At 48.3% G+C, this 26,415-nt stretch overlaps 13 protein-coding genes across 13 annotated transcripts; 6 read left to right on the forward strand and 7 right to left on the reverse strand.

Moving 5' to 3' along the window:
- The first annotated feature begins 239 nt into the window (after positions 1 to 239).
- BJ212DRAFT_44858 (uncharacterized protein) lies at positions 240 to 1,220 on the forward strand. Its single transcript, XM_041343222.1, has one exon. The coding sequence runs from the start codon at positions 432 to 434 to the stop codon at positions 1,041 to 1,043; it is 612 nt and encodes a 203-aa protein (XP_041200158.1). The 5' UTR covers positions 240 to 431; the 3' UTR covers positions 1,044 to 1,220.
- Positions 1,221 to 1,359: 139 nt separating this feature from the next.
- Positions 1,360 to 2,149, reverse strand: BJ212DRAFT_1311482 (uncharacterized protein). The gene is made up of 2 exons (XM_041334028.1): positions 1,544 to 2,149; positions 1,360 to 1,451 (listed from the first exon to the last, which is right to left on the reverse strand). The coding sequence occupies exons 1-2, from the start codon at positions 1,751 to 1,753 to the stop codon at positions 1,386 to 1,388; spliced, it is 276 nt and encodes a 91-aa protein (XP_041200159.1). The 5' UTR covers positions 1,754 to 2,149; the 3' UTR covers positions 1,360 to 1,385.
- Positions 2,150 to 3,885: 1,736 nt separating this feature from the next.
- BJ212DRAFT_1311487 (uncharacterized protein) lies at positions 3,886 to 4,449 on the reverse strand (the record flags this gene model as incomplete). Its single annotated transcript, XM_041334029.1, has 1 exon — positions 3,886 to 4,449. A coding segment is annotated over exon 1 (191 nt), but the record flags the coding sequence as incomplete, so codon positions are not given.
- On the reverse strand, positions 4,385 to 5,288 carry BJ212DRAFT_45029 (uncharacterized protein). The gene is made up of 2 exons (XM_041343226.1): positions 5,092 to 5,288; positions 4,385 to 5,037 (listed from the first exon to the last, which is right to left on the reverse strand). Exon 2 carries the CDS (start codon positions 4,996 to 4,998, stop codon positions 4,459 to 4,461), a length of 540 nt encoding a protein of 179 aa, XP_041200161.1. The 5' UTR covers positions 4,999 to 5,037; positions 5,092 to 5,288; the 3' UTR covers positions 4,385 to 4,458.
- Positions 5,289 to 6,595: 1,307 nt separating this feature from the next.
- On the forward strand, positions 6,596 to 8,647 carry BJ212DRAFT_45656 (kinase-like domain-containing protein). Its single transcript, XM_041343253.1, has 8 exons — positions 6,596 to 6,833; positions 6,883 to 7,003; positions 7,056 to 7,232; positions 7,282 to 7,518; positions 7,573 to 7,749; positions 7,806 to 7,880; positions 7,928 to 8,143; positions 8,197 to 8,647. Exons 1-8 carry the CDS (start codon positions 6,712 to 6,714, stop codon positions 8,470 to 8,472), a joined length of 1,401 nt encoding a protein of 466 aa, XP_041200162.1. The 5' UTR covers positions 6,596 to 6,711; the 3' UTR covers positions 8,473 to 8,647.
- A 42-nt stretch (positions 8,648 to 8,689) lies between these two features.
- BJ212DRAFT_1256717 (uncharacterized protein) lies at positions 8,690 to 10,504 on the reverse strand (the record flags this gene model as incomplete). Its single annotated transcript, XM_041329807.1, has 13 exons — positions 8,690 to 8,763; positions 8,831 to 8,977; positions 9,043 to 9,120; positions 9,225 to 9,271; positions 9,323 to 9,441; positions 9,490 to 9,566; positions 9,619 to 9,662; positions 9,714 to 9,924; positions 9,976 to 10,046; positions 10,096 to 10,133; positions 10,185 to 10,213; positions 10,279 to 10,332; positions 10,450 to 10,504. The coding sequence occupies 13 exons, from the start codon at positions 10,502 to 10,504 to the stop codon at positions 8,690 to 8,692; spliced, it is 1,044 nt and encodes a 347-aa protein (XP_041200163.1).
- Positions 10,505 to 11,331: 827 nt separating this feature from the next.
- BJ212DRAFT_1493618 (uncharacterized protein) lies at positions 11,332 to 12,992 on the reverse strand (the record flags this gene model as incomplete). Its single annotated transcript, XM_041341509.1, has 5 exons — positions 11,332 to 11,907; positions 11,960 to 12,374; positions 12,424 to 12,514; positions 12,566 to 12,925; positions 12,981 to 12,992. 5 exons carry the CDS (start codon positions 12,990 to 12,992, stop codon positions 11,529 to 11,531), a joined length of 1,257 nt encoding a protein of 418 aa, XP_041200164.1. The 3' UTR covers positions 11,332 to 11,528.
- Positions 12,993 to 13,466: 474 nt separating this feature from the next.
- BJ212DRAFT_1493632 (NAD(P)-binding protein) lies at positions 13,467 to 14,954 on the forward strand (the record flags this gene model as incomplete). The annotated part of the gene is made up of 8 exons (XM_041341510.1): positions 13,467 to 13,472; positions 13,504 to 13,542; positions 13,601 to 13,624; positions 13,672 to 13,873; positions 13,929 to 14,051; positions 14,097 to 14,270; positions 14,319 to 14,402; positions 14,453 to 14,954. 8 exons carry the CDS (start codon positions 13,467 to 13,469, stop codon positions 14,584 to 14,586), a joined length of 786 nt encoding a protein of 261 aa, XP_041200165.1. The 3' UTR covers positions 14,587 to 14,954.
- On the reverse strand, positions 14,909 to 20,564 carry BJ212DRAFT_1474479 (uncharacterized protein; the record flags this gene model as incomplete). Its single annotated transcript, XM_041339095.1, has 8 exons — positions 14,909 to 14,921; positions 14,974 to 16,241; positions 16,300 to 18,131; positions 18,185 to 18,788; positions 19,054 to 19,161; positions 19,209 to 19,842; positions 19,893 to 20,068; positions 20,124 to 20,564. The coding sequence occupies 8 exons, from the start codon at positions 20,562 to 20,564 to the stop codon at positions 14,909 to 14,911; spliced, it is 5,076 nt and encodes a 1,691-aa protein (XP_041200166.1).
- A 715-nt stretch (positions 20,565 to 21,279) lies between these two features.
- On the forward strand, positions 21,280 to 23,224 carry BJ212DRAFT_45336 (Alpha/Beta hydrolase protein). The gene is made up of 8 exons (XM_041343242.1): positions 21,280 to 21,596; positions 21,650 to 21,718; positions 21,771 to 21,803; positions 21,855 to 21,937; positions 21,995 to 22,096; positions 22,156 to 22,361; positions 22,417 to 22,445; positions 22,493 to 23,224. Exons 1-8 carry the CDS (start codon positions 21,412 to 21,414, stop codon positions 23,121 to 23,123), a joined length of 1,338 nt encoding a protein of 445 aa, XP_041200167.1. The 5' UTR covers positions 21,280 to 21,411; the 3' UTR covers positions 23,124 to 23,224.
- On the reverse strand, positions 23,164 to 24,202 carry BJ212DRAFT_1294626 (RWD-domain-containing protein; the record flags this gene model as incomplete). The annotated part of the gene is made up of 7 exons (XM_041332221.1): positions 23,164 to 23,324; positions 23,376 to 23,567; positions 23,588 to 23,732; positions 23,782 to 23,912; positions 23,967 to 24,032; positions 24,086 to 24,119; positions 24,170 to 24,202. 7 exons carry the CDS (start codon positions 24,200 to 24,202, stop codon positions 23,164 to 23,166), a joined length of 762 nt encoding a protein of 253 aa, XP_041200168.1.
- Positions 24,203 to 24,417: 215 nt separating this feature from the next.
- BJ212DRAFT_1474482 (uncharacterized protein) lies at positions 24,418 to 24,950 on the forward strand (the record flags this gene model as incomplete). Its single annotated transcript, XM_041339096.1, has 3 exons — positions 24,418 to 24,616; positions 24,670 to 24,842; positions 24,897 to 24,950. 3 exons carry the CDS (start codon positions 24,418 to 24,420, stop codon positions 24,948 to 24,950), a joined length of 426 nt encoding a protein of 141 aa, XP_041200169.1.
- Positions 24,951 to 25,962: 1,012 nt separating this feature from the next.
- BJ212DRAFT_1257118 (uncharacterized protein) lies at positions 25,963 to 26,269 on the forward strand (the record flags this gene model as incomplete). Its single annotated transcript, XM_041329836.1, has 2 exons — positions 25,963 to 26,077; positions 26,127 to 26,269. Coding segments are annotated over 2 exons (258 nt in total), but the record flags the coding sequence as incomplete, so codon positions are not given.
- Positions 26,270 to 26,415: the final 146 nt, after the last annotated feature.

Here is a 26,415-nt window from a genome sequence, read left to right on the forward strand (position 1 = left end):
GATTTGGCAGAATTGTTGTTGCTGTCGAATGGCAGAAACCTATCCATTTGATTATGACCATTGTATTATAACCCGCTGATCCTGGTACCGCATTGTGTTAGGTGTGTAGTTCACAAGCGCACGCACTAGTGCCCCAGATTACGATACGTGAGTTCTCCCGCATGAATTGCGGATGAACCATCTCTGAAACCGTCTCTTGGCACGCTTTGTGTTCCACTCTTTGCAATTCGGAAATCCAAATTGCTCCGCCTATGTTATTTGTGTTGCCGTTGATGGTAAAGAACAAGTGTTTCATTCTGTAACCTGGCCTCCGCTGACTCGTTTCTGCCGGTCGTGCCTGCTGCGGTCGTGAAACAGTACCAGTTTATCCAAAGATTGATCTTTGCCTTCAGTTTGCATTTGTGGCTAGTTTAACTGACCGACATTTAAGTATGAATATCTGCAACGAGTTCATTTCCCCTATGCACCAGTGCGATCTCTCCTTGTCTTTGTCCTTTCCTCTCTACGAGATGGCATCGACTCTTACGCTCGAACGCCTCTGCGAATTGCAGATCACCGTGTCATCTGATTCGGACTTGAACTTCCTTGATGGAATCGCTCAGAAGTGGAATTTGCCACGCCTTCGTCGTTCAACGGTTTATGAATTACTAGAGCCATCTCTTTGGATCCCATATTACATCAACTTTATGGATGCCTACGGAAAACACTTGTCGACACTTTCCATCTGTGCTCAGAACATGTTCAGATATGTCCAGACCGCTGTCCCAATCTGGAGCACCTTGCATCACCTCTCGCCAGCCTTCAATCTTCTGGATATGGCATATGTTCAGATGTTCCTGGGACACTGTTTCGGTCTGAAGTGTCATGCATCATTTTCACACATACATGGGAGAACCTTCCCGACTCGGTACAGCACCGCGAGACCTTGCACTGGGGTTTTCCAAGAGTCGACGTATAGTGTGATGCAGGGCTCATATGCAGGCGGGAGTACTAAGTACGTCATGTCTTTTGTTGCGGCTAGTGATGGTCGTGAATCATTGTGAGGCATAGACAATATCAATAGCGGTGTCGACCCAATGTCAGAGAAATGAGACTCCGATAGTGGTGGTGGGACTTTCAGAAGCTTCTCCTCGTTATCATATTCAGTATGTGACAGCGAAGGAAATTTGGAAACACTCAATCTCCTGCCTTTTTGTTATGATGCTCCTGGGGACGTTCTCTAGGACGAAACGATCGTAGATGTTAGGATGCAAGAAAAAAACATAAGAAGGGACTCCACTTTTGACTTGTCTAGAGTCATTAGATGAGGTTTTATGCCGCGAAATAACAGGTAGAATATCTCGAGTACAAGAGTATTTGATGCATTGAAAAGAGAATCGTTGAACTTATTGGCAACAATGGTCAGAAGCAAGTCTAGTGTGTGTCTCCGAGAGTGCTTTCACAAGTCTAATCTACAAACTCGAGTACTCCGCCTGGTCCGTGCTCAGGTGCGTATTTGCAGGGAGGTCTTGATAAATATCAAGTTCCAGATGAGATGCAAAACCAGATTCACTATCTGTTCGTCTGCTTTGCGGGCTGAGATGGGCAGGAGAACAATCCTGAAGAGGTCTCGCATGATACCTGGCGTCAGGAGCGCAGCCTTGTAGTTGAGATGGCTGAACACTAGCTGAATATAGTCCGTCCCTTCATCAAGCTCCTCATCCGGCTCCTGCAGCTCTTCCGCCATATCAATTGGCCAGGTCATAGCAGTCATTAAATCTGCACATGTGATGGCCCGTTTGTCTTCCACGAGTCCCTTGCCGCAGTCGCCAACGGTGTCGGTACAAGGTCGCTTGGGAGGATCCGATCGCCCAAAATATGCACGCCACCGTACGTTCGTTATCTGTGTCGTCCTTCTTCTTCAGATCTCGGAGACAACCGCTGACGCTGACTTCATCACCCATGCGGTAGGCGCCACCTTCGTGACCACCAAGTGCATTGACAACGCGTTGGACGACAGGCTCCAGGGTAGCTCTTTTGTCGAGTTCTTCATTCGTGGTATGAGTGGATAAAAATAATGTCGTCATCCATGGGCGAGTGGTGTTGTGAGCATAATAAGTCACCGACGCGAATGAACAGTACTAGTAAACTACACGGTCTGTCACACCACATGATGAAAGTCACTATCATTTACTAAATTAAGTGACTCCGACAACCGACTAACCTAATGAGGGAAATACCATAAAAGGGAAAACTAGTAGATACGGTACCACTAAAACTTGAAAAAGAATATCATAATCTTGAACGTGCCAAAGGTGCGACGAGCCTGTCATAATTTGTCGAATGAAAGAAATAGCTAGGTGTGATCCTTCGACCAATTTACAAAGTCCACCAAATCTGATTCGTGGTCTGACTCGGATTGTACCACTGTCGTTGGAGCAGCAGCAGAGCCTGAGCGGCGGCGACGGTATCCGCTGACTGGGAATCGACATGCCAAACACGATCCACGACAAGACTTCTCAATGGTTCTGACCTAACCCCCATAATTTCCGACTTATTTTGAGAACCAGAGTGATCTCCTTCAGTCGCAGGCTTGTCTTGAGCATCGGTTGAAGTGGACTCCACTCTCGCCGTATCATTGACAGCGGCCGGGCCTGCAAAGAAATTACGGCCATCATTAAGTGGAAGCTTGCAATTGAGAATGAAAAATGACACTCACTTTCAATGGGGTCATCGAAACTGTGGTGGACAAAGCCGTCAAGCTTGAAGGTGGCCTGGCGTCGCCGTTTACGACAACTTCTCGGAGTTGATGGGTCACAAAAATGAAACTTGAGAGGTTGGGTTTTCCCTACCACTAGAACGTCAGTCGTAGGCACTACCAATGAAAAAAAAATACGTACCCATTACTGTGCGAACGCAAGGATCACTCATGGCAGGATGAGAGGAGTCTACACTGTTTGCCTTATTTATATGCAAGTCATTCTCGTGAGAAGTAGTAGCCTTGGCACTGCTTAACTATTAACTAATGCATAACGCTATTAAAGTCTACCACAAAGTTGTGACACGGTATCATTGTAACACGCAATGTGTGGTAGCGCACTCCTCTCAACGTCGTTTACCGTTTTCTTTACTTCTCAATCAAGATGTTATCTGGGGTTATCCCCTTCCTTTTCGCTCTTAATCTTGGAGCACCGTGAACATCTACCCATTCATTTTTTTTCTTACATCCATCTAAGTGGGAACGTCTCACGAAGCACATAATAGTACCAAGTTGGTGTCATCACAAATCGGTCTTTCGTCGACAATACCATGTGAAAGTGGGTGGCAGATTTACGTGGATTGTTATGATGCTCGATAATATATTGCTTTAGATACTACTCTCATCTGTTCACCAGACCACTGACAATGATTTGATTCGGACTCGGCATTGCAGGCTTCATGACTAAACACATGTAACCGTAACCGAGTGTATCATGGCGTCAGTTAAGTGTCTGCGAGCAAGTTGTGAGGGCACTCGTTTACAAGTCACAGGTTCTGAGGGAAGTCCCGTAGGTTATCCATCCTTGGGGAACGACGAAAGTGACGGAGATGTCAAATGTCGCAATGGCCCTTGTACCGATTCTGATCGAACTCAGCGAAAGATACGATGCATGAACTCCGAGAGTTTTATTACATAATTAAAAATAAAGACACCGTTCGTTTGAAAAGTCACGCACAGCTTGCATGAACTCTTTGAGTGATCCAAAATGCTGTCCGAGGCGAATGAGCAAGTTCGACTCTCGCGTAAGAGATTGCGAACCAGCTGGCTCGTTGTCTGAAGGAGATAAGTCGAACTCATCATCTGATGGGGACCCAGGCTCAGGGGTATCGTCCGCGCTCTGCATCTCGTCTGCAAAGTCGAGCAGCCCCAGATCATGACAATTCTACGGACGAATGAGCAAGAAATTCTGTGAGGTGGGCTTTCCAGACCAGAATTGAACGTCCACCGTTGTGATTTCCAGGTCTTGGAGTCCGTCTGCCTCTATATGATAAGTGCAAGGTGTACTAACCCTCCGTTTGACTTTTGTAGCTGGAAATGCGGTGCAAGGCAGTTACAGTCTGACGTTCGCGAAACGAGGAACGCCGAGATTGTCAAGGAGGGTATACAGATTCAAAGCTGACTCCACAGCCACAATGTTTCGCAGCGTGGAGACTGATATCTGTATGTGTTATTCAGATAGAGATGGTAGCGTATATGGCAGAGCCTTGTGTAAGGGGACTTCGGCTGAGAGACAACTATTGAAGTTGGACAATTGTCCTACCCAGTCTATGGCTGTGATGTCACCCAAATAAGCGATGATGTCCTGCAAGAGTCGTCCGAATGCCTTGTCTTTTGTCTCCGTAGATAATAAGAAGGTTGACATCAAAGATACCAAACAAAGAGTAGGCGATGTCTTCCTCCCTCTTGGTGTCACGGTTTGACGCCCATCGGAGTTTCTCTCAGGCATCTATTGTCTCTGGACGGAAGTCGACGAGCACTCCAAATGCTGTTTGCAAGCGCGCCCGACTTTGCCGAAGGTAAGACATCCGATAGGTAGACGATGGTGGGCGTTGAGTAGTGATATCAGACGAACATGGAGTTGACTGATTCTTGGACCTCGACCGGTCGATGCACCATGTATCGCTCCACGCCCAGCGATACCCCGCATCGCGAGCAACTTTGCAGAACTTCTGCAATTTCACAACGGTTCCGACCGGATCCAAGTCGTATATGACCTTGTCCTGAATGTCGTGCAGCCCCGGCTCCGTGGTTCCCCAACTATGGGAAAATATGACCCAACTGAAGCACTTCACGACCGTTTCTTGATGAGCTCTGTTTGGAGGGGCGTATACATCACTAATGAATGCAAAAGCTCTTTGTGCTCTGTACTCTCCGTGAATGCGTTTATCTGCATCGACTGCACGAACGTCCAGTAGAAGTGTTGATGGGACGAAGTAGAACGTTTTCCAGTTGGGCGTGAATGGCTCGTTGAATAGCATCTTCTACTTCAGATGGAATGACGTGTCGCTGGCGTAGCTCTGCAAAAAATGTAAGTCATCTCCAAGTCGGTGCTTGAGTTGTTTGGGGCTTACGTCGTATCTGTGGGCGGGTGCATCATCCAACTTGAAGGGCATTATCTTGGAGGCCTCGAATGCATCATCATAGCGCTGTACACCACGAAGCGCTGCATGCTTCAGTTCGTATCCGAGATAAGACAAAGGATTGAGCCCAGTGACCTGTGAACATCATCACATTTGTCAAATTAATGATGGATATTGTCCACACCTTGTCCGCGTCTGAAAGGGCCTCCGCATAGAGCTTTTGGCCCAACTTCAACTTACTGTAGTGCGCAAAGAAGGAGGAATCCGTCCCAAGTATTGTGGAAATCTCTACTGCTACTTGCGATGCGTTCGTCTGGCCTCTGTAGAGTGCGATAAGACGCAACCTGCGGTACGCATCAAAGGAAGTGCTCTAGTTCTAGAACAAAAGCATTGTGAGGACACAATTTAAAGCATGACTATAGCGACTATTTGTCAATCTGAGAGCCTTCAGAGGCTGTCTTGAGATGCGGAGGTGACAAGGGTGCTGCGAGTAATAAGGCCACAGGCGATGAGCGTGTGTATTCTAGCGCTCCTTGCCGCCTGGTGGGCGACACCGTGGGATCATCAAATTTGCTAGTTCTCACGCCCTCAACAGTGCAGTTGCTCGCGCGCGCTCACGTATACGAAAGAACAATCAATGATCATGGATATAACTTATTCTACCTGACCTTCTAACTACTCGCTCACGAGTACCAGCATCGGCAGCTGATCAGTGAAATATCGTCTCCATGAAGGTCGGATCTCTCACCCAAATTGATCTTGCTTAGTTCCTACGGTCACGGTAACATCTAACTTCTGTGGTTGTGTAGAGAATAGCACGCACTTCTTGTTCTTAGGTCAATATGTAGGGCTCTACTGTCGCCGGTGTACGTTGATTCTCATGGCTTTTTGTTTTCTTTTGGGTGCTCAACCGCATTGTAGATCACAACAACAAGGTCGCTAGCCTAAGGGTGTCTAAATACGACATATATCTTATGCGGTCTCCGCGACCCAACACCCGCTTGATTGATCGCACGCTGATGCATTTGGTTGCAAATAACCTGTAATCATTGGCAGGGCTGTCAGGGGCCCTCCTCGTATCAATGCTTGTCCCTAACGAGTCTGTAATACTTCATATATAAAAGGTCCAACTCGTAAATTGTCTGCCGATTTTCTCTTCCATTCCACGCCCCTACCATGAAGGCCACCATGAGGGTCGAATGTCATCGGTGCATGTCTCGTGTTCCACAGGGGCTGATGATAGTTCATGAAATCCAATGCCGAAACAGGACGATGACACCCACGTTCAATCCTCATGCACATCCATCTCATCAACCGGATCCACATAATACTCACACGTCACAGTTGCAGAACCGTTACCTCCCAGTTAGTGTACATGATGACTCGATCGCTATATGCCCTAATGTTGTCTCCCGCAGCCGGTTGCACATCCAGCCGTCCCTCAGGCTTCCATTCCACCCCTCATCGCACCGGGCTTCCTAAGTGACCTATCAAACTCGGACCCATGGCAACGAAAGCTCAGGCAATCGTGTGACAAGCTTCTTCGGAAAATCGAGAAATCCAGCGAGCTCACGATGGAGGACAAGCAAACATGTCGCGAATACGTTAAAGATGTCAAAGTCTACCAAGTGTTTCGGTTCTTTTGTGCAAATCATGAAGAAGTTCATCATGGTGTTTCAGAATCTGATGGTATACACTTTCGCACATCTGAAACGCTGCACGAACAATGGATGGTAGGGTAATCAGTGATATCGGATCCATATAATGATCGACACGCTCTAGGCTTCTGAACGAACTGAAACAGCAAGTTGCAGAGTGGAGAAGCTTGTTTTACGATGATCTGATGAAACTAACCATGTATCGGACTATCAGGGATACTTTGAAGAGCCTTTTGGATCGCAGTGTAAGCCTCGACTTTTGGCTCCTGGTCACCCGTTCTCACATCTTCCCGACAGGAAAGAGATCCGTGCCCTATGCATGTATCAGTCAGATTTTTACCAAGACATATTGTTCCCCGCAATGATGTGGCATTGCTTCGCGTCCTTCTGGTCTTGTGCGGAAGAGATTATGAAAATGAGTTTTATGGCCTCGCACACAACCAAGCACAAGAGATGGTCGATCTACTTGAAGAGGTGAACTCATATCTCTGGCCTATTTGTGTGATTGACTTCAGACACCCAGATCCTGCGAGATCCTTCCACCGATCATGCCACACATGCACGGCTTTTGAGATATATCATACGACTATCACGAAAATCTGGTCGTTTGCCATGTCAGTTGCAGTTGGACGGACTAGAGCCGACCCCGATGCGTATTGTTGAGCAGGGCGGATCTGCAACTATCTTTACAGCGTCTTATAACCATCAAGCTGTTGCTATCAAGCGATCGCACCTGCCATCCATATCCCAGAGTCGCAAAGTGAGCGGTTTATCATCCGTCTTTCTACGCCCTACTCACCTGTCCCATGTTTAGGACTTTGTGAGCGAGGCGGTAATTTGGAGTCACTTGAAACACGAGAATATTGTGCCATTCCTAGGAGTCACAGACAAGGATTATAGATTGTGGCTCGTTTCGAGATTCATGTACAGTGGTAATGTGAGAACATACATCGAGTATATGGGCAGGGAGAACTGCGATCTTCGTCACCTGGTAAGTTATCTTACTCATTAACAGCAACACCCATCGATTGGAGGTTCTCTATCCAGGCAGAAGGAGCTGCGAAAGGTCTTTGCTATCTGCATACTTTTGATCCACCTATCGTCCATGGTGATCTCAAGGGAGTGAGAATTCTTCATGTCAGAAAAGTTCGCATGCTTATTTCATATAGTTCAATGTCTTGGTCGACAAACGAGGGAATGCTTGCATGACCGACTTCGGAATCTCGAGATCTGATGATACACGCCAAGGATTGGACTCCACCAATGTCGGCCGCCGAGAAACGCTTAATTGGATTGCCCCAGAGCTTATCTTCTTTGGAAATTCGGAAACTATGCGCGTGACGCTGGAAACTGATATGTATGCATTTGCTTGTGTGTTATACGAGGCAAGTGGTTTTGTCCTGTTCAAGTCATTACTGCCTGCTTCACCTCACTTTAGATCTATACCGGAGGCATTCCGTACTATGGAGAGAATATAATCGATTGCCTGAGGGAACGAAGAAGACCCTCGCTCCATAGATTGGGAGAACCTATCGTAAGACTTATTGAAGGATGTTGGCATCATGATCCAAGGTTTCGCCCGAAAGCCTCCGTCGTCGTCGAAGCACTGAAGAAGATGAAAAAGTTTCAATTGATTTCTTTGATAGGACTTTGGACTTTGGTGGTGGGAATTCGGCAGTGTTTAGAGTTCCAGTTTTCTGCCCCCCTTCTCTGATTAGCGTCATACTTAGATAGTATCATATAGAGTGATGGAAATCGAAGGGGTATAACTGACAGGAATTACGCAAGCTGTAGAACATTAAATAAGACAAAAGAGATCCTCTCCACTTCCAACCATCGAAGAACAGATCTTTACATATGCACCCTGTCCATATTCTCTTGATTGCAGTCCCCGAGTCATTGTGAAGTTCATGCTAAGTATGAGACATGTATTACTCGATGGATATCTGTGGCTGAAGAGGAATACCGCCTGGGGAATATGGCGACTGGCGCTCTGACATGCCCCCTGGGGTTTTCGGGGCAGGTAAGTACTGCGAGTTCCTGTTGAGGTCTAATAAAAAAAAGTCAATGACTCATTCTAAACGCGTCGACAACCTGCATCATGACAGGAGTGTAAGACTGACCTTGCGCCTTGGACTCGTGTAATCCCTTGTCAAAGTCACAGAAGCACTTGATTCCGATCGCGAGCGAGGCTAAGAGGAGCAGGAAAGCAACGACGGCTAAATATAGCCGCCAGATGTGGTTTAGCGTCATGATGAAACAGATCACGGTGTTCATGACTTACTGAAGACGGTCAACGTGGCGCGAGTTGAAATGTACTGGCTCTCGGAGGAACGCGCATAGAAGCGATCGAGTTTGTACACTGAGGTATGTGTCAACTCGCGGGACGATTAATACATGTTATACACATACAGACTAAATCATGTTATCAGTTGCCAGTCAATGCATTAAGAGGAAATACCTCACAATAGGACATCGCAGGTAACATCAATGCGAGAGAAATAACCATCAACCTAGCAGACAATTCAGATAATCACGCGAAGTGGACGCTGGAGCCATCGTACCATTTCACTTCGTGCTTGACAGCACGCGCGCAACCGGCCAAAAGCAATAAAACGACAGGAATTGCAGCGATAGTGACACCAAATTCAGCGGAATCCCTGCTGAGAACAACGATGAGAAGCTGCGAATTTTCAGTCTCTGGACAATCTTCAAGAGCCATAATTTTCACCTGCATAGTCACCCCCACGAAACAGAAGAAGTCGAATTTAAGTAAGCAGATGAAGATTTCATAGAATTGATACATCGCTATTTTGAGTCAGCGCCACATCATCAAGAAAACTGAACACATAGAGCTCACACTTGAATTTCGGGTTTGCCCCCACGACATGGAAGATAACCCATCTGCAAGATCCCAGTAATGAGCAGGACATGTAATAATCTGTAGGATCGTACCCGAATTCAGCATACAGCTGCTTGATCCAGAACATCAAAAAGAACCAAGACGCAGCAACTATGCAGGGAGCGACAATTAGGAACGGTTGGACCTTATTCCATAGATGATTGGGGTCTGTGACGCAATCAGACTGAGACTGGCAATTAAATATAGCGACGTGGGTTTCATGAAATTGAAGGGCGGAAAAGACGATGAGAGCTCCATGAAAGACTACGAAGTGTTCAGTAAGGACGAAGCATCTTCAGACAAATGGACACTCACGGACGATCCCCATGAGCTGGATAATGTTCCGTAACCGTAGAGCATCAAATGCCATTATTAGTTCGAATATCCTGCACTTTTGTCAATAGCTTGGAGGAGGTGGTGAGGGTAACTACATACTCTGCTAGAATAAAAAGAGCCAAGTAGCATGGCAATGTCTTCATGGTGTGAGCGGTTTAGCTTGTTAATGATGTACGTAGAAAAAGTACCTTGTACCAAATATCTGTAAAGGTCGTCCCTGCGTCGGCTTGAACCTTGATGTCAATTGGTTAGTAGACATATCAATTCGACTGCCGGTACTACACAAACTCACCATTCCGAACGTCAATGCGACCATAGTTACTACCACAACGGCCTCTATGGACACCTAGGTCAAACTTCGATCGAGAAGCTTCAAGGAAACGACTAACGGACTGCGACTGTGGCAAAGGTTCTTGAGTGATAATACCATAAGATAATGGAATTAAAACGTACTTGTGATGATGAAAGCCTTTTGGGCTCTTGTCCCAAATAACGGTTCAACAGCCATGGTGAAGCAGACCCGTAAGCCTTGGGCCGGAAAAATAAGAGAAGTTGGTGAGCGCTACGTTTGTTCGGCTGTTGACTCTGAGGTTGCCAAAACCAAGTTCCCAAGGTGGCTGTGTCTTCCTTCCTGTGTCATCCAAGCTCCTTGCCATTGCTAGTGTTTCATGCTCGACTTTGTATATACAGGTATGCACCGAGCGCAGTTTAACATAATCAATTGGTCGTGAATGAGCAGGATTCAGCGTATCTGAGTCGTGCTAGAGCGTGGTTTCCATGATCGAAGTTCGACACCGCGTTCAAGTTGCAATTGAATGACAAAGCGCATCGAAACTGATATATTCTCCGGCGCAGACGTCAAGTTGTTCACCTCCATACGCCCACACGGACGCCATGTGATCAAGACTAGGTCAGGCGACAGCTTGATACGACCTGTACGGCGTACTAGTACGTTCGTAAACTTCACAACGTTCTCGTCCTTCATGGGATATCCTCAGTCTTGGAAGCTGAGTTGATTATCACCACTGTGACCATCAAGTGCGTACCTCTCGCTAAGCGCTAAGCAAGCAAGTTTGCAACACGATTTAACACGACTGACATTCCTTGAGATAACATCGCGGAATCCAGCGACTTATAATCTCGGAGGGTATTTCGGCAAAAGTTGAACATTGTTATCAAGCAGCATTTGTCTTTTGTACCACCACTGTTCATCAGTTACCGGTCAGTCAATAGTCGGTGTTACCGGGAAGCAAGTTAATATTCCATGTTCTCTGATCCTCCGAGTCTATTTGTCTTCACCAGCTTTGATTATACAACTGCATGATATACAATATTATGCTTTGTAACCGAGTCGGCTGTTCAAACGTTCAATGAGATAGAATGTCGCAAAGTATCTGAGTGCCACATAAATGGTCTCCGATAGTACATTTGATAGATTATGATATCCTCAGGCGAAAGCAAGATGGTTCTCTGCGGTAGTCAAGTGGTATCACTAGTCGATTTCAAGAGAAAACCGGGCCAGTGTTATCAAGTCAAAAATCGTCCCCTCTTAGTGCACGCTGTTTAACAGCCGCGGCTACCAATAACTCTTCCCTCCAAAGCGTCCGTACATTCTCGCGCATCCAAGGAAGCCACCCGTGACCATACTCAGCGCTGTCACTCTTGAGATTGTCTAGGCTGGCGTGGGCTTTGGCGACAATTGCATCGCAAATCTTGATCAACGACTCCTTCCAAGCGAGTTCGTTTCCATCAGATATCATCTCTCGTTTGCCTTCTATGACGTCGCGCCACGGTTGAATGGCGTTATGGTGGATTGTATTATTTGAGACAAAGAGAGAATGAAGTCTTAATGCCGTGATCAGGCGCCATGACGGCTGCGCTGATTCCCTCGAGCAATATAGGGTCCAATCTCTACGGTGACTCAATGAGGCGAATTGATTGACCGAGAGTTCAAGACACCCACCCCCAATAACCTTCGCCTTCGAGGACGCTTTTGACGTGGGCACCAGATTTATGGTCGAGTATTAATGATTCCACCACATCTTGCACGTCGACTTCACCGTCCGTAATTTCAACTTCGCCTAATGACTTGTTGACAAAACCATATTCAACGAACAGCGTGCGGTTAGGATGAGCCCCGTAAGCCAAAAAGATTTCTTCGTCCTCTTGAACAGATACACCCGCTGGCGAAAGAAATCTAAATCCTTTCCCAATCGGCTTTATCGGCGCAGTGTCCCAAATATCGGCCTCTGATGGGGCTGGAGTCATATGCGGCCCGTTCGGGGTATGGTTGGCAAAGTCGAGGATGGGACATAAAGCTAGATTATCGGGGTCTTCCTTCGATGCTTTGAGGCGGTAATATATACAGCGCGTGTTGACTGGAGGCGACGTAGATGAGGGAGTTTTATGCATACAGAAAATACGTGCCGTTCAACCAAGCCCACACGTAATTGCTGATAGAATCATCGATATTGGCCAAATGGGTATCATATTTTGAAGATATGTACGAATTCGCAGTCTGCTATCGCTTTAGATGATGAAACTCAGTGCGGTATTGAGTATTTCCCACCAAGTACGCTCGGACTGCAGCCCGGTCTTGACAAAATCGGTCATGTAGCGTAACCAAGGATGCATGCACGCTCGGCGGGAGATACCCAAGCAGTGGGACTCCTCCAGACTCTATGCCGCTTTTTGATCGAACAATCCAGGTCAAAGGATGACTGTCAAACTCCCTAGGCAGTGTCGAGATGTAGGGTCCATAGTGAGGGTCTAGCGAATCCTCACTTCCATGTGGGCGGTTAATATACAGATGCAGAGATATCATTTGCATAGCGGTCAGCGGCGTAGGTCCAGATGTTGGATAAATGGACTTTAATGTCCTGATATTCATCAATGCCTGAGGCGGCACTGCAAATAGCAAGGAAGATGGCTGTCCTGTTTATCAGGGCAAGGTTCGATCCAATCCATCCACAATGAAAGCTCACAGTGCACAACATTCGAGCAAAAAGACCATTTCCAGCAGCTGTGCGTCCAGACGGATGTTAGATCGAGCGGTGGTTGTCTGACGAATGAGGTAAATTGGCTGGTGACTCAACTGAGTGTTTCTTTGCACTCGACAAGCAAGTCATTTGCTCCTGTTTTCATTCCTTGGGTCTTCAACCATGCCAGCAACTTGGACCATCGATAGTTCAACGATGATTGTGCGCTTGAGATGCTCGCCATCGTGGAAACGTTGATGTTATTCCTAGCATGTGAGAGCATGTGCCATGCAAGGTCGTGGGACTGAAGAAAATATGCATGTATGCGGCTCTCCGCGTCTACCTTCGGACCGTCCATGATGGAAATTCCGGCCCCGCGACAGCATGTCTTGGAGATTTATTGGTTCCTCGTGTATCTCTTGCATTCGGCGATCGGATATCCATCGTAGAGCGCTCGTTCACCCAACCTTTTTGCAATTTTTTACTCGAAACATGACCGTCTTCAACGCAATCTCGCCTCCTTGGCAAGACAGTCCTTATCACGGGAGCAAGTTCTGGTATCGGAGCGGTATGTATGACCTAGCTCTGAGATGAGAGACACCAATACTGATCTGATCGGCTCACAGGCCACTGCCGTCTTGTTTGCCAAGGTAGTCCGCTATTATATGCCATATTTCTAATCATTCATATCTCTTAGGGAGGTTCCAACGTTATACTCACCGCTCGACGAGCAGATGCACTACAGAAAGTTGCAGATGAATGTACAGCTGCCCACAAAGAAGCCGGCCTGCAACATGGCGGCAAATTTGTCACCATACAAATCGACGTTTCTGACAGAAGTCAAATCAATGGTTTCCTAGAGAGGATACCCGTCGATCTTCGCGAAATAGATATCCTCGGTGAGTAGATTCATCTGTTGTCGTGCTCATTTCTTACACATGAACTCGGTTGCAGTCAATAATGCCGGATACGTCGTGGGTGTGGACAAAGTTGGCGACCTGTCTCTGGATAACATGGAGGCCATGTTCGCAACCAATGTATTTGGCTTAATCGCCCTAACCCAGTTGTTCATCAAGGGTGCGTATTCCAGCCCTTAGCCATAACTTTCGCTCAGTGTCGTAGAATTCAAGAAAAGGAAGAGTGGACATGTTATTAACCTTGGCTCGATCGCCGGCAGAGAAGCTTACGCTGGGGGTAGCATCTACTGTGCAACCAAACATGCTGTTAATGCATTTACGGGCTCTCTCATGAGGGAGCTTGTCGACACTCCCATTCGTGTCACCGAAATTCAACCAGGTAAATAGACCACTATCGCAACCGTGGCTAAACTCAACTTATTGGTAGGTATGGTGGAAACCGAGTTCTCGGTCATCCGTTTCAAAGGCGACAAGTCCGCGGCAGACAAAGTCTACGAGGGACTTCAGCCTCGTGAGTGGTTTAATACCCCTGTAACCCGCATATACTCACATATCACAAAGTGGTGGCTGAGGACATTGCGGAAGAGATCGTCTGGGCTGCATCGCGCCCCCCACATGTCAATCTCGCTGAAGTCTTTGTGCTTCCAGTGAACCAAGCCAGTGCCACTCTCAACTACAGGGCGCCGAAGTTGTAACATCTCAACTCTGATTTGATACTGGAAATCATTGTATCATAGACATTCCCTACACGTCGATGGAAGCAAACGACACAATGTGTCAGACACTAAGGATCCAGTAACGACAGCATTGAAAAATGTGCATTAGAGCGTGGATAGAATATGCAGGCAGGCTAACTCTTCATTTTCTTGCTCCTCGATCTGGTGATTTTCGGGGGTATAACCTCTTTCATCACCACCTCAATGTCGTTGTCATACACAAACTTCTTCACCACGATGTTCTCTGGGTGAAGGTCAGTGAGTGGATACTGCTCGACATCCACCACGTTGCCCAGTGTGTCTAAACGAAGATTCTAAAGGAAGATGAGCAAGAACGTAGTACAAAAGTTCCGACAAGCCACTTACCTTGGACGTCGGGCTAAGCAGCCTTTCTCGATGACAAAGTCCTTGGTCCATGAGGTAGGTCGAGGATGGATCTCATCCAGATAAATTTCCGTGGATAACCCATGGTGCCACTTCACCCGTTTGCGCTCTCTTTCCTCCTCCTGCTGAGGGCCTCCCCCAAATCGCAAACGTTTGGTCAGCTGGTCAGACCTAACTGGCGTCTCGTAATCCTCCACTTCTCCTGGTCCTCTACGATGCTTCGTCCAGACCACCTCATCATTTTCATCATGCTCCCTATCAAATCCGAGGATGGATTGATCACCCAGTTCGCTAGCACCTTCACAATCACTCAATCCAGGCCCGTCTTCACTCCGCCTCGCCCTCCGCTCAGCTCGTTCAAGTCGTTGGCGATCCCTCATCTCTCTCTGCTTTTGTGATATCGTCCGAACTTTGACTGCGGGACTCTCTGGCCTTGTGCCCTCCTTGCGAATTACTTCCCTTTCCAGCTTCGCGAAAACTTCCTGGTTCTTTGTGGTGTTGGAAGTAGTGAGGGCTTGGAGGGCAACTGCGCTCATCCCCATGAAGCCGTCGCCCTCAGAGCGCCGCGAACGTCGAAGCTGGAGAGGTTGTGTTGATGTGGAGGGACCAAAAACGTCGTTGGCATGCTGCGCTGCATGCTTGCGTCGAGACGTTCGACGGCCCCGACCTCGGTTCTCTGGTGGCCGGTGTGAAGATGTTTCCGCTGTTTCTTTGGGCTCAACAACATCGTTTGAGGGCTTCGCGAGTTCAGGTTCTGGTAGAATAGGTGTGGAGGTGGAGTTGGGAGGTGAAGATGATCGGGTGATTGGTGCCTCAGACACGACCACGATCTGCGGGCTGCTGCTGCGGTCGTCGGCAACTGGAGAGTCATATGCAGTCGGTTTAGAGGGTGCTGCATAACGTGCTGATATGACTCCGGGCTCAACTTTGCGAAACTTCATAGGGCCAGGCGGCTTCCGAGGACTCGGCTCTGGTAGAGAAGGAGCTGTCGGTAGGAGTTCAGGTGCTAGTTTGGGGGCATACTTTCCCCCAAGCATTCCGGGGACAACCTGGCGAACCATCACAGGGTGAGTAGGGGGAGATATGACAGTCTCTTCTACGCCACGCTTCCGCTTCAGTGTCGAGAGCACTGATGGCTCTGCTACAGATTTCCCATCGAATTTTCGATTTGGTGGGGGGGCGATGACAGACGACTCTTCGGAACTGCTACTGCCATTGCCAGCAGGAGCCGATTTGAAAAATGGGGTACGCTGATGAGTACAATTCACGTCAGTACAATCCAACAACAAGCCCGTCTGGAGGGCTTACCGGTCCAGTACCAAAGGCAGGCAACTTCGTAGCTGTAGACGAAATCGGTTTCTTTGGCTGTGGTCTAGCATAAGGCTTGGCGCCAATTCGTGGTATGCGACTACCAATAGAGGGCTGTTTGAAGCCAGATTTCACAAGGCTGGACGATGATGCGGCCTGATTGGCAACCAAATCTTCTCCGACAGCCTCAGATCCTTCCGCCTCTTCAGGGATGGAGTGCGGGAAATCCGTTCCTGCCTTCTGCCCAGCCACAAGAGGGAACGGCAGTTTGGTGCCAGATTTCGGCTTGGAAGAAAATTTAAGGAATATAGGCTCTTTGCCTTTGCCGTCAGCGGCACGGGGTGATGGATCAACAGAATGACTTCGTAGAGGCTGAAAGGCAATGGGTTTCGGCTCCGTTGAGGCGCTTCGGGCCCTCGCACCTGTTGGTCGAGTTGGTGAGCGCACAGGACTGTTGAGATCTGTGATTAGAATACGCTTAGCGGGGCTACGCGATGGATTGTCCAACGCAGGGCGCGAAAAGACGGGTCCACGCATGCCCACAAACTGTGTTGACGCATCACGTTTCGCGGACAACAGCATTGTGTTCTGTGAGGATGCAGAGCCCTGCACGAAGGCATCTTGAATGGGCACCCTCCTCGCTGGTGTGCGAGACGCATCGTCGACGGTCAAGGAAAACTTGAGACGAGAAGAACCTATACTCCCATTCGGACGAATAGGCGTCGGAGCAACAACAAGTGGCCGCTGTACTGTGGCCAGGGGAGAATTTGGTTGCTGAAAATTTGACTTTGGCCTCTGTGGTGTCAACAGTGGAGGGTCCAAAGATACGAAAGAAAGTTCATGTTGTGGTAGCGAATACTGTCCCTCTTGGAGTGGCGTAGATCGCTCGGACGGCAACAAACGCGTTAAGACATCCGCGGACTGAGGAGAAAGGGACCCCAATTCTCTTTGCAAATTGGGGGTGTCGTGTTTCCCGTTCAATCCCCGTCTTCGTGATCGTCGTCTCTCTTTTTCCTCTACCAATCTTTGAATATCAGGGTAAGGATCTGCGTCGCCGTGTTCAACAGTTTGCTCATCCCGCATCAAGGGAACTTCCCCCTCGGGCGCGAGTATTGTCGCCTTTAATTTTCCTTTGATTTTCGGCGTTTCCGAAGGTTGCTGTGCGTGGGTGGTTTGGCTGGGGCGTGGAGTCCCACTAAGGCGTGCTGATCGTCGCACGGGTGATCTTGCATATTCCTTAGTAATATCCGCTGCGCCGGAGGTGGCGACTAACGGCGGAGGAAAACTGGGGTATGGTGGTCTGGACTCCGGGTCAGCCGGTGCACACCCCTGAGGAAGCTTATCTGGGCTGTCCAAGGAACTAGACTGTTCTACGCCGTCTACACGAGGAGGGGTAGGTATGACAGAAGGATGCTCTGGGGATTGTGAGGGGAGATCATCTACACTGGAAGATAAAGTTTGAATTGGAGAGCCACGGGGACATCCTTCTGCAGAAGATTCCGTAGTCTTGACTAGAGTGGAGCAAGATTCGAATGAGATGAGATCGGGCTGGGAGATGTTACCTGCAGAATCCTGTGGAGGCGAATTCTGATCATAGAAAGCCTGACGCTGAGGTGGTTCAGGCGACAAAGCACGTTCTGTCGCGGAGAACTGGCTCAGTCTCTCACGCAAATTTATGGGGCGAAACGGGCTAGGGGGTGCAGATATATCTGGAAATGGTGTGCGTCCATCCCTCATCACAAGACCAAAGTAAATGGTGGGATGAGCCCGCGGAGGAGGGGAAGGATTATCGCAAGCCCGCATAATTCGACTTGCAAGAACGGAGGATGGTTCTGGAAGTCCATGTTTGGAATTTAGCTGCGAAGAGCAGACGAACAGAGCTCACCGTTCTGGCCCAAGGAATCATTCTCAGGTGTGTCTTCACGAGATAGATGAGCAGCCACATCAAAGATCTCATCTGCATCTTCGTCGCTTCGTTCGTCACCTTCATCCGGTGCGCGCGTGATTTCTTGTGGCGATGGAGGGGCGAGGAGAGCAGGCAGTCCCAATGGACGAAGGAGAGAGTCGACGGTATCAATATTGAGTGTACGTCTTCGCGTGACCTCGCTAGCGATGAGTCTCTTCTCCGGTGATTGCACTGGACCGAAGTAGACTCTCGCAGTTGAGCAATTGACAGCATCACTGTCAGTGGAAGCAGGGGAGTTGGTGTTGTCGGTATTCATCAAATTGTCCACGATTGTTGCAATATTTATGGACGTTAAATGGAGAGCCGTAAGACATTCAGTACGGCGGAAAAGTAAAAATCGTTCAAGGCCTTGAATATAGTTGAGTGATAATCGACCAAAGTTGCCAGGCTGTTGGCTGTTCACGACATGCACAACCAACACAAACGTCCATGTACGCGCCACACGTGACTCGTGCAACCTCACCATATCACCATCACTTTCACTTTCAAAAGTCCAAAGGTTGCACACAAAGGCGTTTTTCATCTAAAAAAACATGACATGCATAATACGGTGCCTTCAATTTCTAAGGATACAGGAGAAGACAAACGCCAAGTCGAGCAAAAACAATACAGGGTACATGGGCCACGCCACTAAAACGTTGCTGCAGGCGGGATCACGAAACGATGCTGCATGCTGGACTTACAATCCACAGATCTATGCGAGAGGATGCAAATGGGCGTCTTGTATTACACGTATGATAGGAGTCCTTTGTCTAGGCGGAGGGCTTTCGTCAAGGTAGTGCCTCCACCTCCATCGCGGTGGTACGTCGTTCAGCGGAAGAATTTCGATGGGCGGATGTGATCGATGTCACACGATATTCTGCCTCATGTGAGCCATCCTGAGAAGTTTGTTTCAGCTACATTCGTATTAATATTCCCTGTCCAGACCGATGACGCCACCCACCAGTTGTTTTTCCTTGGCAAGCAGTTCTAATGTTCGCGTCTGCATAGCCAAGGACGACTTCATCGTCTCCAGCAAACCTCTATAGTCAACGTTTTCTTCCTTTACGGGAAAGGCTGTCGGCGAAGATGATTCCACCCGACGGCGTTTCAAATCTGGCGATCGTGACAATGCCTTGGACCCATGTTCAGCAGCAGTTGCTCCATTCTCTCTATCATCGCCGACTGAAGTATTCTTCAACTCTAATAGCTCGCTCAGCTCCCCCCAGGATTGGTCCTGTGCCTTCCGTTTAAGCAAGAGCGGGCTGTGAGATCGGAAATATGGGTGCAGAACCGTATCCGTTTCTTTATGCAACAATACGATGGCGCGCTCCAAGTTGATATCTGTCGTTCTGACAATGGTCGTCACAACATTTGAGAGCAGGCTCTCCCACAGAGAATCTAGTTCTCTAACGCGCGCTGCCACGCGCTCTTTGGATTTCGCGTGACTTGTTATAACGGCTGCCAAAGCAGGAGTCACCGCCATCGCAGTCGATGGCGCAGCTTTAGAAAGTTCGGTAGACAACTCTGTAAATGCCTTCAATTTGTCTTCTTCTTTATCAAGCTGACATGAATCCTGAACCAGCTGGCTGCACAGCCTGTTGCTTCTTAGCATTCCCATATGCATGAATCTCAGAAGATCTCTTACTTTGCAAGACGACTAGAGAACTCGCCAACGATGTCGATAGACCTCTTTTTGTCATCTTTTGATTGAAAAAACGGATTTCCTGGCGTCATCTGAGAAACATCTAGACGGTCTTTGCCGTGGCGAGTACCGCTTTCGAGATTGTCACCTGAATCCATAACTGAGGACCGGATTCCATGCTGATATCCGTCAGATTAGATCCTGTTGTCCGTAGAGCCGACATGGAATACTGACCCCCTCGGTTTTCTTAGATCGCTTTGAAGGATATGATACCCTCTCTTCGTCAGCCCTCTCCCGGGAAGACCTGCGGACATCCCTGGAGCGATCGCGCTCACGAACATAACGCTCCCAGGAATCGAAGTCCCTGTCACGGCGGTCACGCTGAATAGGTTTTACTTCACGGTCGCGACCACGCTCTCTATCGAGCTCCTCATGATTTCGCCTGAACAAGTCAGACTGCGGCACGAGCGGCGATGAACGAGGGCCTCGTTGTAAAGGACTTGTCGATGACGCTTTTGGTTTGTGTTTCGGTTTGGCCTTCGATTTTTCGCATTTGGTATCATTATAAGCAGACTTTTCGGGGTTGATGCGGCCTTTATCCCATTGGAGATCAGATGGATGAATAAACCTGCAGATCGCCAACTTGGGACGTGTACATGTTGAGATGGAGAGCATGACGCGTACCGACAACGACTCCCTTGATTGCAGAATGGCTTTACACCTTTACCATGCTCGTCAAAATACTGTGAACACGGCGGGCAACCAAGCGGACGCGTCTAACGCGTCAGCGGAAGATCGATCAAGATGGAACTGGGGAGAGGTACGTACACGACAGCGCATTGTCTTGTAGAGCGACATAATATTGGTACAAAGCTACTTATTGGCAGCAAGAGAAAGGTGTGTCGTGGCGGTTGAGAGTAGGCGCAGAATGATAGAAAGAAGGGCGGGGATGTGAGCTTTATAGCGTGATGCTGGGACTTCGTCCAGGGGTGTGACGGAGCGCGTGACTCGTCCGAAGCTCAAGCTTTGCGAGCTTCTTCGATGCTTCCGTTGCACCTCACCGTCAGATGGGCATCCGATCTCCAATGTTATCCACGACAGGAGGATCTCTTGAGCTGGCGACTCCGTATTGTCGTGTTTAACATTCCCTGTCTGATGCATATAGCTACATCAGTCATCTTGCCATCCGTGGCTGAAGCGTCCAAAATTCTTGTTTTCGTTGGTCCAGCTTGCATTCATGCTGTTAAAAAATCATGATCGATATCGCAATGATATTATGTCCAATACAATAGCGCGCGTGTTGATCCCTCTGCACGAGGACTCAAGTCGTAAAGGCGCCGGCTTCTCACAATGGACTGGTTCCGGTTTCATCGCCTCGAGTTACTACGTACGGAACCTACTATTCATCAAGATTTTCGTCCTGTCTAGTCTTGCTCTTGTCTGTCCTTGCCGGAAGTTTCTGCAAGCAACGCTCGCTCTGCTCAATCCCACCTCATCGTCATAAATTCTCTTGCAGCCTTATATGAGTTCATTTTTCAACTGGTGGAGTGCACGCTATACCACGGAAGTACGATATCCGAAAGAATCTGCTCTGGTAGCTACAAAAGAACAACATTCGAACACAACCAGTGTTTTTCTACGTGATTTCGTGGAGCGGCGATGTCCCTCGCTCTATTCGGAGTTCTGTCCCGCATGGTGGTTGCCCAAGTACGCCAAAATATTATTATTATTGAGTTTACGGGTTGTTCATACCAAGTCAGCGGCCATATGCAGACTCTCTATTGCGTCCTCGGAGATTTTTCAGCTAGAGATAAGGTGGTGTATAAACGGTGATGATATTCATATGAATTTTCGACAATGCGCTCTAACGCGATAACTTAGGACCCTGCTCCGCCTGCTCGATGGCGGAACCGTGTAAGTTCATTTCCGGCGTTTGTTTTGGATGATATGCTTCATATCAACTAGGGGTTTGGACTCCACACCAGCGGATGATAGCCATTTACCTCCCGACACTCCGATCATCGTCGTCTTGCATGGGCTCACAGGGGGTATGAAGACTTCTACGTGATAAACAGCCAGAATCTAATCATGTAAACCTTCCCAAGGTTCATATGAATCATACGTGAGAGCTATTCTCTCTCCCGCGTGCATGCCGGTCCACCAGGGCGGACTTGGATATCGTGCAGTCGTGGTTAATTTCCGCGGATGTTAGTCCCCATCCTGAATGGACCCACAAACATTGTCATGGATGTTGATTGTCTCGCAGGCGCAGGCGTCCCGGTCACGAGCCCACAGCTCTACTCCGCTGGCCATACAGATGATCTCCGTCAAGCTTTATTCTACATATCTCACCGATACCCAGAGGCACCTTTATTGGGACTGGCTTTCTCTCTTGGAGCGAACGTTATGACACGATATGTCGCGGAGGAAGGAGAACGTAGCCGTTTGAAATCAGCATGTGTTCTCGGATGTGTACGTGCTTCGCAGGTTTAAGCTTGAACGGTAACAATTTCATTTATCAAGGAAGCCCTGGAATTTAGCGGCGAATGCTTCCAAGTAAGTCCAACATCTTTCTTACGGTTCCGTTTCCTGACGCTGGCCAGGCTCTTGGCCACGTATATAGGACGTCATGTTTACTCGAAAGGCATGGGCCGAAATTTGGTTAATCTTCTGAAGCGGCACGTTAGCACGTTTGCCTCCGATCACGATGTCGCTAAAGCTGCCGCTGTGACTATCGCCCTCACTAAACCCACGATCGACATGTTTGACGAACACTTCACGAGAATTGGTGGTGGTTCTTCGCCTCCCTGGCCCTTCGCATCAGCAAATGATTATTACGAATATTCATCAAGCCACAATGTGCTTAACAAGGTCAAAATCCCACTCCTAGCAATCAACGCTGCAGATGACCCTGTAGTTCAGGATGTGCCAATGGACGCGGAAGGTAATGGATGGGTAATTATGGCTCTGACACCCTGCGGTGGGCATCTTGGATGGTTTGAACCAGACGAGGGGTGGGGACAGGTCAGGCGATGGATCAAACGCCCGGTGTTTGAATGGCTGCGTGCAACAGGAGAAGACTTTGTTCGTTCGCCTCCACGCTGGCGACCATTGCATGAGGAGGGCGGTTTTCTCAAAGAGGTTGGCATTGAGAGGCTAGGGTGCAAAGAATTAGATGGAAGCGATATCATTGTGGGTACAGAAGGAGAGGTCGGGTTGTTGGCTGGGTTGTAATCTGAGAAAACAGATATACTGTTAGATTTCTTATTTTATTCTAATCACTATCACTAAAATGCACTCTATCATCATCGTCATCTTCATGTGCGCGCAGCTGGCTCCTGTCGTACTGGCTAATATCAACAGAAACGGTGCCTTCTTCCACGAAACTGTCATCATCGTGCTCCAAGTTCTTGTTTTTCTCAAATAATTGGCGACCTAATCAAAAATTAGAAAGATGTCGTCAAAATACACTAGACTCCGAATTACCGGTGGGTCGAGTTGCTGCACGTTTCCATTCTTCCCTTTCTTTCGACGAGAGTGCGCGTAGCCTTTCCTCTTCGTCTTTCGCCTTCCTTTGTGCCATCTCGCGGGCAAATTTGATCTTCCATGCCTTGAACGACTCCACTGTAACTGGGGTTCCGCGAGTCCTGGCTTCTTCCGCCTGGTAATGTGAACTCCCTGTTGTCCAAATAAAACACCCGACTTTACCTCAATTGCCAGGCGTTCCTTCTCTGTTTCCTCGGCCATGAGTTGATCTGCCCTTTTACGAACGAGGGACGTCATCTGTTCTCTAAGATGAGATACAAGGGTGAATGTCATGGCCATGCCAACATTCTCTTCGCCCTATCGATCGCCATGAGATGCGTCATGGCATCCTGAAGACGTCACCCACAACTTCCGTAAGACTCTCTAGCAGATTTTCACGTTCAGTGTCTTCGAGGTCACCCTCGATCGCTACCAACGTCAGGTGAGGCAGGTCGTCAGGGTATTCATCGGGGTAATGGACGGATAGCTGTAGTTTGACTGTTTATAGGGTTTCAGGACTATGTAATGGTGAGGTTTGACGACAAATCTCACAGGGATGTTCGCCATCTATCGTTTCATCAGGCTCGACATCGATCTGGATCTCCCTGTCCGAAATAACTTGGTAAGGGTCTTAGTGAACTGATTTGTGGTCAAGATCGGTAAGGACGAACTGGACAACTCTGTAGGGTATATGGATTCAAGTACCTAAACATGCATTGAGCACAACACGAAGCTCTGCAACAAGAGGAATAGACCTCAAACTCCTCAGTAAGAATCTCTGCGGACATCGTTGTGTTCAGGAAATGATCCGATTACCGATCATAAGGTTTTGACCAAATATGGATAACATGGTGAAAGAGTCCGAAAAGCGTCAAGCTTTCAAACGTTTTGTTGGACCCGACCTTCTGCAGCGGCTATGTCCTGGCTACGAGGAATAACATCGGTAGCACTGAGCGGCACTGCAAGAGGAGTATTTTCTCAAAGATATGGGTTGTCGGTTCGAATGGTCTCCAATGTCCGCCATCCACCCGCTCTACTCGACAAAACCAAAAATCAGGACCGCATGTGGTCAAAGGCTATCCAGGATACCATCAACCGCACAGCAGGAACAACTCAAACAAAGAATCCACCAACCCCAGATGAATTATGGGCTGAACGGAGTCGGAGTGCGACTTTCAACCCTCCAGCTGATCCGTACACGGGTTTGTTCCCTAGCACTCTAGGTCGTGCTTACGTCTGATCTCAACTTGTCCAGGGAGAAGAGTTTTTGTGAACGGAGACTTGGGTGAAGCCTTTAGGAGGTTGCAAACGCGACTCAGACGAAATCGTGTAATTCAGGAGGTGTCGCGGCAAAGACGACATGAAAAGAAGGGCGTAAAGCGGAGACGTTTAAGCAGTGAAAGGTGGAGAAGAATGTTTGCCAACGAGGTATTCATTTTTTTTTGGCCCTGCTCTCTCAGGGTTGTGCTCATGCTTGCGCAGGTGCGGAAGAAAGTGCAACTTGTTAGCACTATACGTCGTCGTGGAGCCTACTAAGACTCATCAGTGCTTCCTCTTATCCTTGCAACCAGTGTCCCCGGTGTCTTCATATATTTCTCTGGCGGATTCTTTCCCCGCGGGACGCTAGCGTGCAAAATTACATACCTTGCCAACCTGTTTTTGGTATTATAATGATTCTTCTTTCATCAGACAAAGGCCGAAGCCGACGTTCGGTGCGTGGCGATTTGTGAAGTACCAAATTCTCGCCTTTTTCTCGCCCTTAGTTTTCTTGGTCTAGATTTTCGACCTCATTTTGTCCACTCCTCTATCTGGGAAAAGGTATAATCAATCTGATAGTCTGAGTGACGAGCCTCCTAGTACTAGCCCTTTCCAGCTCCACCGTCTAGGGGGAATATTCGCCGCGATGCATTCTTGTCCGACTAGTTCCGTCGCTGGACACGAGGCCGCCTCTTCCGACCTCATGGCTGCCACGACGAGCGATTAAGTCAGAATCTATTGGTCCCTCGTGCCGTGTGCTGATATCCTGAATCGAGACACGACTAGCACGCCTTTCCGTACTTCATTGCGGATCGGTTCGGTACCGTTCAATACAAACCTGCCGGCTGCTGGGGCTAGATATGTGGCGTGACCACATCGCTGTTGTGAATTGGGACCTCCGTGGAGTAAATGCAATAGAATGCGTGTAGGGGTGATCGGAATGCTCGGCGACCCTACGACCGGCGGTTGCGCACTCACTTTGAAAGGTAAAAAGGCTGCTAAAATTCACACCCTCCTAGCGGCCTCTCGATGCTCTCTTAGATTTCACGACGCATGTTGCCGCAGAATGGAATGCGATCCCCACGCGACATAGGATGATGTACAAATTTCCTCTACATAAGAAGCCCGCGCCTGATGACCAGACGTTAAGTCAATAGCACAATCCTCTACCACGACTACTACTGAAAAGCTCTTACCCATTTCCAACATTCCGCGCCGAATATGTGTCACAATGTTCGTCGGTGCTCTGATGCTGGACCCGGTCCCCGGATTGACCTGCTTCTTTCCATAGATCATTGATGGTCGATACCACACCGAATGTAGTCACTTCATTGCCATGTCAACGAAGTTCCAGGACTGTTTGCGACCAAATTGTCTCTTCAGTTCAAGACATATCCATCTTACAGGTGTGCCTCTCGACTATTTCCCGTTTGCAATGTATTGACTTGTCTAAAGCATGCAAGTCGCAATCTTGTATACGGTTGATGGCCCTGCCCACCAAGAATCCTATTCGCATAAGTCCTTCAAAATGCGGCGACTGTAACTTAAAGACCAGAGAAGAAGTAATGCCAATGGTTCGAGTAGCTGGGATGCGATAGTGGGTTACAGTTCAGTCCTCGACATAGATATACCATACGACCGCCGCTTTAATGCTGATACTGGCGATGCAGTCCGTGTTTAACTTACTAATTACTGGAAGGTTAATATTTTGCGATTATGTATTCTGCTCACTTGTTCCGTAGTC

The sequence above is a fragment of the Suillus subaureus genome (assembly GCF_016647635.1).
Source record: "Suillus subaureus strain MN1 chromosome Unknown BJ212scaffold_1, whole genome shotgun sequence".
Lineage (NCBI taxonomy): Eukaryota > Fungi > Basidiomycota > Agaricomycetes > Boletales > Suillaceae > Suillus > Suillus subaureus.

Excerpts from the sequence above, each read along its gene's own strand:
- BJ212DRAFT_44858 (XM_041343222.1), top strand. The coding sequence starts at position 432 with ATGAATATCTGCAACGAGTTCATTTCCCCTATGCACCAGTGCGATCTC.
- BJ212DRAFT_1311482 (XM_041334028.1), bottom strand. The coding sequence starts at position 1,753 with ATGACTGCTATGACCTGGCCAATTGATATGGCGGAAGAGCTGCAGGAG. Across the intron at positions 1,452-1,543 it reads ACGAACAGATAGTGAATCTG|ATTAGACTTGTGAAAGCACT; the intron begins GTTTTGCATCTC and ends TCGAGTTTGTAG.
- BJ212DRAFT_45029 (XM_041343226.1), bottom strand. The coding sequence starts at position 4,998 with ATGCTATTCAACGAGCCATTCACGCCCAACTGGAAAACGTTCTACTTC.
- BJ212DRAFT_45656 (XM_041343253.1), top strand. The coding sequence starts at position 6,712 with ATGTCAAAGTCTACCAAGTGTTTCGGTTCTTTTGTGCAAATCATGAAG. Across the intron at positions 7,519-7,572 it reads CCATATCCCAGAGTCGCAAA|GACTTTGTGAGCGAGGCGGT; the intron begins GTGAGCGGTTTA and ends TCCCATGTTTAG. Across the intron at positions 7,750-7,805 it reads ACTGCGATCTTCGTCACCTG|GCAGAAGGAGCTGCGAAAGG; the intron begins GTAAGTTATCTT and ends TTCTCTATCCAG.
- BJ212DRAFT_45336 (XM_041343242.1), top strand. The coding sequence starts at position 21,412 with ATGAGTTCATTTTTCAACTGGTGGAGTGCACGCTATACCACGGAAGTA. Across the intron at positions 21,719-21,770 it reads GATAAGGTGGTGTATAAACG|GACCCTGCTCCGCCTGCTCG; the intron begins GTGATGATATTC and ends GCGATAACTTAG. Across the intron at positions 22,362-22,416 it reads CAGCATGTGTTCTCGGATGT|CCCTGGAATTTAGCGGCGAA; the intron begins GTACGTGCTTCG and ends TTATCAAGGAAG.